At 43.1% G+C, this 12,172-nt stretch overlaps 1 protein-coding gene across 4 annotated transcripts in view; it reads right to left on the reverse strand.

The window, feature by feature from the left end:
• The window catches only part of ITPRID1 (ITPR interacting domain containing 1), a 210,309-nt gene that overhangs the window by 16,922 nt on the left and 181,215 nt on the right, over positions 1–12,172 (reverse strand). For all 4 annotated transcript variants that reach the window (XR_011964816.1, XM_072598894.1, XM_072598893.1 and 1 more), the window contains exon 10: positions 1,297–1,385. Coding sequence is in view for 3 of the 4 variants with exons in the window: in XM_072598894.1 (XP_072454995.1) it covers positions 1,297–1,385 (89 nt within the window). In the remaining variant the exon portion in view is untranslated. The remainder of the gene's footprint in view (positions 1–1,296; positions 1,386–12,172) is intronic.

Genomic DNA, 12,172 nt, shown 5'->3' on the forward strand with positions numbered 1-12,172 from the left:
ATTTCAGTTTGATGATGAGCTTGGAACCCAGACTGTCAAGAGTTAAGCAGAGAGTTGAAAGGAAATGGATGCATTTCCACGGGGTTTATCCACAAAATGGAGGAGACATAGAGGATGCTAGCAGGAATCAAGGGACAGTTTGGGGGGGATGGGAGAGACACGGGCTTGTTTGTAATCATGAAGCAGTCTAGACAAGGAGAGATTGAAGATAACAGAAAGGCTGAGGATGGAAAGAAAAGGGGAGTCATAACAAATGGGCCTTCATTTCCCCAGTGAAATATGAGACAAGGTCCTCAGGCAAGATGATGTGGGGCCAGGGAGCCAGGAGTGGTTGGAGGAGGGATAGGAAGGTTTGGAAGAACCACCCTGGGGAGTGGATAGTGAACTAGTTACAGAGGTGTATGAGGATTCTTTACTCCAGATAAGTTACCTGACATTCATCTGTAGTAAATGCAGTCAGCAGGCTTCCAGCTTTATTCTATAGCATATGGGTGGAGTAGTAGATATGGGGAGGTCTGGCAGGGCAAGACCAGTGATAGGATAAGGGAGCAAGGACTGCAGAGAAGAGGACAGGGTAGCAATGAACTGGTTCACCAAAGGGTCAGGATAATAACCATTATAATAGCATTTATTTGATGTTTTAGGGTTTATAGAGTGTTTGCCCACAAGTGATGGTCTAGGAAAGAATTTAGAGGTGCAAAGACTGGAGGCCCCAATGTGGGCAAAAAGAGGGATTGACAGGAGACTATGATGAAAATATATTGAACTATATGAATAATGAAAATATAACGAAAAGCAGAGTGATAGCAGATTTTGATCAGATAAGGGAATCTCAGAGTTCCTGAGAGTGGAAGTGGTACATCTGTGGGTGATGGCGAGATCCAGGGTTTGCCTATCTCTGCAAGGGAATAGACCACAAGAAAGAGATAGATTGGGGGATTTGGAGATCTGGTTATTTGAGGGATGCTGTTGTCCCTTAACACAAGGGCAAGAATTAGGGTCAGAAGCAGATTAGCTTTCAGGAGAGCAGAAGTGGGGCCTGAGATAAGGAGATTTAGAAATGGGGGCAGCCCCTTCCTCTGACAGGAAGGAGCCCACTTTCTTCTATGTTACTGGCTATCACTGAAGCCAACCTCAGCATAAGGTCAGCTTGAGCCAGCCCTAACGTGGGAATGACTTAATTTTGTTCAGGTCGTGCCAAGTAGTCCTGTCTATTTGAAATAGGAAGTGTGCATTAATAAAAAGTTAGGTCTGGTCTGGGACCCAGCACTTCACCAGCTCCACCCAAATGCTCACCGATACATGTAGAAGGAAGGGTTCAAAAGGTTCCTCCAGGAATCCGCTGCTGTCTGACTGGCAACTGCTGGCTCTTGTCACCCCAGCACCTAGGAGACAGAACAGATGACTGTGACTCTAGAAGTCAAAGCAAAAGGACTTTGCCACCAATTCTGGGCCTAAGAAAAGGGCAGTTGAGACGTTTCCCCCAAGCTTGAGAATCATGTAAAGGCATTGCTGGGTGCTCGATGTTAGGGGCCAAAGCAACAACCTGCTTCATGAGCATGAAGCAAATATTACACTTTGAAGGGCTCAAAAATTCATTTGGGGCCCCTGAAGTTGTATTGATATATTAACATATAATAATAAATTATATTTAATAATATATTCTATTATATAATATTCTTTCTCTCTATATAGAAATACACATTCTTTCTCTGTATGTATATGTCTATATATACATGTATACATGCAGATATAGATAGATTGGTATAGCCATCTATAGATAGAAGGATAGATATTATTTTACTATCCTTGGTTTCCTTGGTAATCTTATGCATTTTTTATGAATTTAAAAAACATTATTCTGAGAAGGGATCCATAGGCTTCATCAGACTGTTAGAGTGGTTCACAAGAAGGAAAAGGTAAAGAACCCTTAGTTTAAGTGGACCCAGGAGAAGAAAACGGTCTGTCAAGTACCTACACTGCTATACCCAATCAGCAAGCATTTATTAAGTTCCTACCAAGGCAGCATACCTTTGTAGATAGAGGGTCAGACTTAGAGTCAGAAAGATTTGGGTTTGAATCCCACCTCGTAGGTTTAATAAGCTTCTGTCATTTAACTTCTCTGGGACTTAGTTTCTTTACAGGTAAAATAGGGGGAGGGTGCTTGTCGACTTTCAAGGTCTCATGCAGCACTAAGTCTATGATACTGCTGAGCGAGGTACTATGTTAAGCAGAAGGGACAAGACTATCTTGCCCTTGAGGAATTACACTCAACTGGGAAGATACAGCCAGTTCATGAATAAGTAGATACAACATCTGTACCGAATCAATATACAGGGAAGAGGTTAATTGTTCAGGAGGAGAAGCCTGGGGTGGAGGGCACTAGTCAATGGGCTCATCCATTGGAAGTCCACTCATTCCAAAGTCCGAGTTCTCAACCTTTTCTGTTCATGGACTCCTTGGGCAGTCTAGTCTAGTCAATGGGCTCGTCCATTGGAAGTCCACTCATTCTAAAGTCCGAGTTCTCAACCTTTTCTGTTCACGGACTCCTTGGGCAGTCTAGTCTAGTCAATGGTCTCATCCATTGGAAGTCCACTCATTCTAAAGTCCGAGTTCTCAACCTTTTCTGTTCATGGACTCCTTGGGCAGTCTAGTCTAGTCAATGGGCTCATCCATTGGAAGTCCACTCATTCCAAAGTCCGAGTTCTCAACCTTTTCTGTTCACGGACTCCTTGGACAGTCTAGTCTAGTCAATGGGCTCATCCATTGGAAGTCCACTCATTCCAAAGTCCGAGTTCTCAACCTTTTCTGTTCACGGACTCCTTGGGCAGTCTAGTCTAGTCAATGGGCTCATCCATTGGAAGTCCACTCATTCCAAAGTCCGAGTTCTCAACCTTTTCTGTTCACGGACTCCTTGGACAGTCTAGTCTAGTCAATGGGCCCCTTTTCACAATAATGTTTTTAAATGTATACAATAAAATACAGAACATTACAAAACAAAGCCATTGTGTTGAAATACGGTTATCCACATTGTTGAAAAGATCATGGACCCCCAATTGCTCTGTACCCCCTGGCTCTAAATGCGATTCTTTAATATCTCTGACTTGCCTGTGATAACTCAGAACAGCTGGTATTTATAAAGTGCTGGTTAAGAACTCATGGTCTGGAATGAACTGGGTTTAGTTACATCTGAAAGATGTATATTAGCATGGGATCACATCCTGGGAATTGCAAGGGAGCTTTAAGACCTTCTAATCCAATGCTTTCATTTAGCATAAGAGGAAACTGAGGCTCCAGAAGCTCCAGGACTTGGCCAAGGTCATATGTATGGCATGTGGGGGACGGTTATGGGGCAGTTATTCAAACCTGTCTCCTGACCCCAAATCTATTTTTATGGTGCTGTATTGCTGCCCTTGTAATAATCAATACATTTCATTCCTAATTGAAGCAATAGTAATTCCAGTTAGAACTTAAGGAAAATAAATCCTTTCCACCCTCCCAGGAGTTAGTTATTCTTATGAAAAATGTATTTCTGGAGCACACCAGGCCTTTCCGAGCCTCGTTTCCCCAGGTGCACCAAACATGATCCTACCTGATTTACCTCCGAGAGACCTTGACCCTTGGTTTCCCAGGATCCCAGGCCCCCTTCCCCCCCATCCCCCACAAACCCTCCCCACCCCACCCCACATACAGCTTGAAAAGGAATGAGCCTTGGTACTTTGGCAGGATGGCCAGCAGGTGGCAGCAGCAGACAGACCACAGAGCCAAAGCAGCCAAGACACACAGAGCCCAGGCAGCTGGTGGGATCAGCCTGCTCAAACTGTGTTTGGAGAATCCAGAGCTCAGAAGCTGCAGGGGTCCTTGAGCATGAGCCCCTTGTTTACAGAGGAGGAAATCAAGGCCCAGGGGCCAAGAAGAAAGAAAGAGAGAGACAGAGAAAGAGAGACAAGGAGACAGAGAGACACAGAGAGACAGAGACAGAGATAGACAGGGACAGACGGAGAAAAAGAGTATCAACTACCACCTAAAAGAAGACTCTGAATCACTAACAATAAGAGAAGAAAGAATTAAAACAACTCTTAGGTTTCATCTCATACAGAACAAATTGGCCAGAAATGACCAAAGATGGAAACCATCTCTGCTGAAGAGGAACATAGACACTAGGTGGTGCTGGGCTTGGAGTTAAGATGATCTGAGTTCAAATCCTACCTAGCTGTAGGCAAATCACTTAACCTCTCTCCACTTCATTTTCCTTATCTGTAAAATAGATGATAGGTTGTCATGAGGACCACAATGAGATAATATCCAGAAAGTTCTTGGTAAACTTTAAAGCAGTGGGTAAATGTGTGCTACTTTATTCCAAAAACAATGTGGAATTGCATATAAGATCACCGTCAGTGTCACTGGGCCCAGTGCGTCCATCGCCGGTGTCAGCCCCAATCAATAAGGAAAGTACTAGCATTACAAACACAGAAGGGAAATGTCCCCTGCCCCCTAGAGTTTCCGTCCCACAAAAGCAGGTTTCCCAGCCCTGGGAGCATGGAAAAGGGACACATGGAGAGATTTCAGGGGTCTTGGATATCTTGAATGGAAAAAAGTTACATCTTTACTTTCACTAACATCTAACTGAAAGTTAGCTTTTCTTTCCATGACGAATGTAGCCAACCTAAATTCTAGGTGGAGGGGCCTGCTGGCTTCATCAGCCTGCCCAAGAGGTCCAGTATACAAAGAAGAAGGAGGACAAGATTCATCAGGGCAAGATGGGCAGGGCAGGGAGCTTGGGTCTGGGCCAGGGGTGGGGAGGCTGTGGCCTTCTATGCCCTTGGGTGTGGCCTTTTAATTGAGTCCAAGTTTACAACAACTAAGTTTTACAAATCCCTTTTTATTGAGGAGATTTGTTCTATGAAGTTTTATTGAGGGGATGCGTTCCATGAAGTTTAGATTCAGTCAAAAGGTCGCACTTGAGGAACCAGAGGGCCACATGTGGCCTGGAGGCTGCAGGTTCCCTGCCTCTGGTAGACAATCACAGGGAAGGAGTGGAGAGTGGTAGCAATGCTCATACTGGTCTGATGATTGTTCCCCCAGCAAATGTGGAAAACAGCAGGCTGAGTGGCACAGTGCCCTTGCTGGCCAGGCTGAGGTGTCCTGGGAGTTGCCTGGATGGGATAAAGCATTGCCTGGGACTCAGAGGCTGGCTAGATAAGACAGAAAGAAATGCCCCCCCTCCCCACCCTCCACCCCCAGCCAAATATTCCTAACAGTACTTTAGGTGGCTGAATTCCATCCACTGGGAATGGTGGACAAACTGGTTGAGGAATACAGTGGAAGAAAGGTCAGCAGGAAGAATTCAAAGGAAAGAATGAGAACAGTAATTGCACTGACTGTAATATAAATCAAAAACACCACTAAAAGGTCTAGAGTCATTGACTAATTATAATCACCCATTTCTGTCCTGAGCATAGATGACAGCAGGGTCACAGGACCGCAGGTCTAGAGCTGGAAGAAACCTCAGAGACCATCCACCTCAGCTCCCTTTTATAGATGGGGAAACTGAGGCTAAAATGCAGTAAACAATCTAACTAATGAGTAACAGGAGCAGGACTGGAACTCAGAACTTGCCTGGCTCCAAGGCACTGAGCCACCTAGTTTCTTCCGTAACAACAGAGGAGACTCTCCATTTGGACTCTGTGGCTTTGACATTATTGACTGCCCTCTTCCTGAACACATTAGGGTCTCTAGGCTTTCATGAACCCACGTTTCACTGGTTCTCCCCACTATCTCTGACCATTCCTTTATGTTCACTGGACAATCATCCATTTCTCCCCAAAGTCGGGTCTCAGGCCCCTTTTTCTCTTCTCTCTCTACTTCTTTCCTTGGTGGCCTACTGTCCTAATATTAAATATTCAAGTAATTCTTCTAGAAGAATGATTCCCAAGTCTACATACCCTGCCCTAATCTGAACTTGAGCACCACATTTGCTGTCTCCTTTACGTCTCTGCTGGATGCTCTCTCTCTCTCTCTCTCTCTCTCTCTCTCTCTCTCTCTCTCTCTCTCTAAGCATCTCCAGTTTACCACATCCACACTGGAATCCATTATCCCTCACACTGCACTCGTCTCTCCTGTTTCAGCTATAGGCATCCTCCTTGACTTATAATCTGGAAATCATCACCCTCTTTACAGCCTGAATCCAGTCATTTACCAAGTCTAACAGATTCTAACTGAGTCTCACAGAATCCAGACATCATATCAAATTACTCCATGCTATTGATGGCTGAGTCTGTACAGATTCATGAAGTTACATTGAAAATGGAGTGCTAGGTACCATGCAGAGAACTGATGTCTGAAGACCTGGGTGCAGATGCCTTTTCTATTATTTATCGAATGATATGAGCACAGATATAGACCTGGAAATCAGTTAGTCAGTCAACAAACATTAACTAAGCACCTGTCATATGTCAGGTACAGTCCTTGCCACAAGAAACTTACTTTGTAAAGGCAGAAAGGACCTCAGAACATATCTTGTCTAGCTCCCCCATTTTACAGACGAGGAAACTGAGACTTACGCAAGTGAAATGACTTAGCCACCTTTCACACAGCTAGTAAATATCAGATCTTCGGACTCTACCATCAACATTCTAGACTTTACACTATTCTCCATCTGCTTAGACATATGTTAGCCTGGACTTGTCACTTTCCTCTCTGGGCCTCTGGTTCATCGAAACTCAGGAGATTGAACTAAAGTTCGGCTCCATTTGCTCTGATCTGTATTCCAAGGATTTCAAACATTTCATCTTAGTTTATCTCATTATACACCATCCTCCCTGCAGTCACCCAGGTTTCCAACTTGTGACTATGCCTTGGACTGTTCCTTCTCTATCATATCCTTCCTTGCTAAAATCATATCCAGTATATCCAGCCATCTGTTAAATAGTATTGATTGCACCCTTGTCTCCAAGATTCCTGGCTTTTAATGGTACCACACCTACTTTAACAAGAATTCCCATAGTAGAGCCACAACTCTGGAAGTTCTCTCTGCCTGAAGACAAAGGTGAACCTGTTGCCTTTCAAGGAAGTCTCTTCCATCTCTGAACCACTCTAAATGGCAGACAGATTTTCTTACCTTGACACCATTTTCTTGGGGTTGGGGGTGGGGATTGAGAAAGCAAATGTGTTTGGGATTTGGTCACTAATATCTACAGGGAGCATAAAGCAACATGGAGTAGGGAGAGGGTGCTGGGAGAGGGAGGATGGATGCTGTTTTACTAAGGCTTATCTGAATCCTATGCCAGCCGAGCTTGCCTCCAATCCCCACTCACTGAGGTGAGTCTCTCAGTGGACAGTAGTAGTAGAAACTGGACAGCCTGCCATGTGAGAAGACACATGGTGAGTCTGATCAGATTGCAAAATGCTGCTGATATGACTTGCATGTGAGAAAGGGAGAGAAAATAAGATTGAAGATGTTTGAATCCAGAAAGGAGGTGGGTTGATTATGTATCAAGAATGAGAAACAACAGATGGAGGAGGCCCAGGGGTACCTTGGCACCCATCTGATGTTGGCACCTAACAGATACTATGGGAGGAAAGCCAGAGCTGGCACTACAGAAAGGTCTCTAGGGCATCAGGCAGGCTCCATGGTGAATGGCATGGGGAAAGATAAACACAGGGAAGGGTTGTTACATTTGAGGAGAAATTGTAGATCTACCAAAGTACCAAAGAGATCCATGTCATCTAAGTGGCCACTAGATAGGATCCCAGTGGTCATTCATTCCAACACATATTTTAAAAAGAGTCCCTAGGCAACATTTCATCTCTGTTTGGAGGCCTCCAGTGAGGGCCTCCCAGGGTAGCTCCTTCCATTTTTGGAAAGCTGTCATTGGGAACTTTTTTTTATTTCTTCTGCCTCTGACATCATGCCTAAATCTTCTTCTTTGCCACTCCTGCCCCTCTGGTGCCCTTTGACTAAGCTCTGTGGCTATGGGATATTGGAAGAAAGCAACCATTTCTCTGCTGAATCTTCTGTAGATTGAACAGATCCAGATCCTTCTCTCTATCCTCATATGACAAAAAATAGGTAAAGATGGATTGTGGAGTTGTGGGATGAGAGGGAGGAATGAGCCACCATTCTCTTCCCTACATTGTAGGTCTGTGAGTCTGTGGAAAGAGAGTCACTGAAATGCCTTCTTCATTTGACGCAGACACTTCACCACCAGCCAGTTAGTTGCACTAAGGAGGTCGGGACAAGAATTCAGGTTTCAAATAATCATGATGATTATAATCAGTTCTTTTTATAAAGGACTTAAAACCAAATAGATGCCCATTGACTGGGGGAGTAGTCAAACAAATCTAGTACATGAATTCCACAATAATGGCACATTAATGTACTAATAGCCTTTATGTAGTGTTTTTTACTATTTACAAAGCACTTTCCAGGTGTTATTCCATCTAATTAATAAATGATAAATATGATGAATACGTAGAAGTGTGTTACATGAAGTGATGCAAGTGAAATAAATAGAACCAGGAAAAAAAATATATACAGTGAATGCAACGATGCAAATGGGAGCAACATGAAAAGTACACGACAACTGAAAATGAATGCCAAGAAATTAGAATAACTGAGCTTGGACCCAAAGAAGATGATGTGAGGCAGAGGTGGGTGGCTATGGGTTTGTAACATCGCATACTGCTTTAGACTTTTTAAATAAGTTGTTTAGCTTTGCTGAACTTATCTTTTCCTTCCTTTTTTTTTAATCTGTATTTTAAGGGATAGTTCTCTGGGAGGCAGAGAAGGGAAAGATACTTTGGGAAAGGTAGGAGATTTTAAAACAAAAGTTAGCAATAAAAGTTTATTTATTTTCTAAAATTTCACTTATTTAGTTACTTTCTAGAATTTTAGAAAAAAACAAAAGGCTATTTGTTTGCAATAACTTATAAAAGGGTTTGGGGGGATATTGATCAATAGAAAGCTGTACTTTTAAAAAATGTCATCAAGAACTTTGAAAATAGAATGGAGATGAGGCAGTTCATGTAATGACTCCTATGTCAGTCCTATGCTCCTGTGATGAAGGATGTACTACCGGAAATAAAGGACAGTTTTCAAAAACAACTCTTCCCAAAGAGAAACCCATGTGGCCCAATATCCAGACACACTACTCATTGCTAAAGTCCTTCCCATTTTCCAATTTTAAACTGGTACCTGATGATCTCATGACTATGGTGTGGAAGTGACTAGGTTCTCAAAATCTATGCCAGAAGAGCTCATGCTTTGGCAGGTTGTAATGACCTGGAAAGACTTCAAGTGCAAGCCTGGAAATGGACCATGTGCCTGGTATACAGGTATGAGCCAAGCAAAGTAGGTAGAGGTCTCTAACTGGCCACCTGGTGTATAAGGACCAGCCAAGCAAAATAGGGAGATGTCCAGAAGCAGAAGGCTGGCCACAGAAAGGTTCTTTTGATTTTGTCAAGTCACAAAACCATCCACATCAATGCACACATGGGGCATAGGTTGTTATCTATGTTGGTAAAGGAAAGCCTGAAGTCTCTACCTGCTGCCTCAATTCATGAAGCCTCAAAGTTACTTTTAAAACAACTTTCTTCTTTCAAAAGAATAAAAAGCAAGAACTATATACAGAAAAACTGATTTGGGAGTTGAAATATTTTTCTCTCTTAAAGAACATGTTTTTGCCAAGTTTGCAGCCCACTTGAACTTCTGTCTGTTCTCCGAGTTTAGATCCAAACTCCATCTCCTTTTAGTCCTGGCAACACCCGGCCTTATCCACATATAATGAGATCTTAGCAAAGCTTGCAAGGCATCTGGATCATCAGCAGCTAGGTCTGACTAGAGAACCTTCCTTGGAATGGAAATTCTAGAGGAATATGAAACATTTTTCTGGTTTGTGGGGTGAAATAGCTAGGTTGAGGTTAGAATTAAGAAATCCTTCCAGCTCTTTCTACTCGTCCTCTAAGGATGAGAGAGACAGAGAGTGAGAGAGAAAGAGAGAGAGAGACAGAGAGAGAGAGACAGAGAAACAGAAAGAGACAGAGAGAGAGAGAGAGAGAGAGAGAGGATCCTAGAGGTCATCTAATTCACTCCCCCTTTCGTTAAAATGTGAAATCCTTGAGGGAAGGGGATGTCTTCCTTTTCATTTGAATTTGTTACTTATGGCACTTAGCAAAATACCTGGCACATTAAAAGTGCCTAGTGAATTCTTGTTGACAAGACTTGACTCTCATATTATCTAGCAGAGTTAAATGATGCCCAGAGAAGTAGTGACTTACAAAGCTCACTCAGTCAGTAGCAGAGCTGGGATCTGAACTCATTACTGGCTCATAGATCTAGCATTGGACAGCACCTCAGGTCATCTAGTATCATCCACTTCTTGTAGATAAGGAACCTGTAACCAAGGAGGCTAAGTAATTTGTCCAAAGTCACATAGATCATGGTGAAAATCAACCAAGTCGTCTGACCAAAGAGGCAGTTCTTTTCCCACTGGACCATCCAGCTGACTCCAAATACAATATCCATCTTCCTGAATCTCACATGTCTTATGGTAATCAAATGGCACTGTTGCCCTTTTGCCAGAGTCTGTGTGTTCTCCTGTATCTATGCCTTTGCTCATACAGTTCCTGCCCCTTTACTTTCCTCTAGGGTCATAGATCTTGAGTGGGAAGGGACCTCAGAAGCCTTCGGTCCAAGCCCCTTATATTACAAATAGGGCTATTTGTTGGTGATAAAATGTGGTCTCCCATGCTCACTATTGACCCCTCCAAACTTCCTTAGGTGATTCACAATTTCAATTCTTAAAAGTCTGAGATAGTCCACCCATTTTTTTTACAGGAATCAAGATAAACTATATGGAAAATGGGTGACTCCTAATTGTTTAGTGGTACTTGTGTTTTCATGGTGAGTTTGATCAGGACTTAGGAAGAGAAGAATATTGTGGTCAGTGGGTTCCATGTTACAGATGAAGAGTTTTTGATGGGAATTCATGATGTTACACTGAAAATATGTCAACCAAGGAGAAGTGGGCTGGGGATCCCAGGACCTTGGTCCAAATGACAACTCAACATGAGCTGTGTAAACCTTGACTAGTCATTTAACTTCTCTAGGCCACAGTTGGTTCATCTGAACATGGAGGGCTTTGAGTTGGATGACCTCAAGACAAAGCTCTAGATCCCATGATTTTTCTTTGGGGGAATTAAAGTATTTTCTCTTTTTTAACCCATTATTACCAATCACGCTTCTAAGCACCAAGCCTCCCGACTTTGAACTCATCCTCCACTGTTGACTCTCTTTCACCCCTCAATCAATCAGTTACTGGGTCTTATTGATACAAACCCTCCTTCCCTCAGTATTTTTTATCTTTTGTGTCTTGGCCCCATTCAGAGGACCATATGCTAATTTTGTTCCTGATTATGTCCCCCAGACTGTAGCAAAGGACTCCTAGTCAGTCTCCTTGCATTCATTTCTGTCTCTTCTCCAATTCTGATTACATCCCACTTCCTTGCTCAGAAAACTTAAGTGGTCCTCTCTGGTCTCTAGGATAAAGTACAAATTCTTCCATTTAGAACCCAAAACCTCCTTTATCCTTTCCACAAACATGTCATGTAACTCTCCCTCATGTGTTTTACATGTGAAAGATGTCCCATTCTTCCTCTCTGTCTTCTGCTTTAAATCTCTGGAACCTTTTTCTGCTCCTCTCTGTCTCTCTCTTTCTGTATCTCTTTCTGTCTCTGTCTGCCTGTCTGTCTCTGTCTCTCTGTCTCTGTCTCAGTCTGTCTCTGTCTGTCTCTGTCTGTCTCTGTCTGTCTCTCTGTCTCTGTCTCAGTCTGTCTCTGTCTGTCTCTGTCTCTGTCTCTGTCTCTCTCTCTCTCTCTCTGTCTCTCTCCCCCTTTTTCCCCCTCTCAGAATACCTAATTTCCTTTAAGACTCAGCTCAGGGTTATGCAGGAAGATATTCCTGATCCCTTGCCCCTCCTTCTTTATTCTATACTAGTGGCCTGAAATTGACTTCTATTTACTTATCTGTTTATACGTTGTGTCTTCAGAATCTTCCTAAGACAATTTTGAATATCACCTGGCAGGATCAGCTATCAGACACTGAGGTCCTTTCTTGAACTAAACTGGCAAGGATTCAAACTCTACTGCAGAGAGCACAGCTCCAAAGGGCTGG

This window comes from Notamacropus eugenii, chromosome 3 (genome assembly GCF_028372415.1).
Source record: "Notamacropus eugenii isolate mMacEug1 chromosome 3, mMacEug1.pri_v2, whole genome shotgun sequence".
NCBI classification, from domain to species: domain Eukaryota; kingdom Metazoa; phylum Chordata; class Mammalia; order Diprotodontia; family Macropodidae; genus Notamacropus; species Notamacropus eugenii.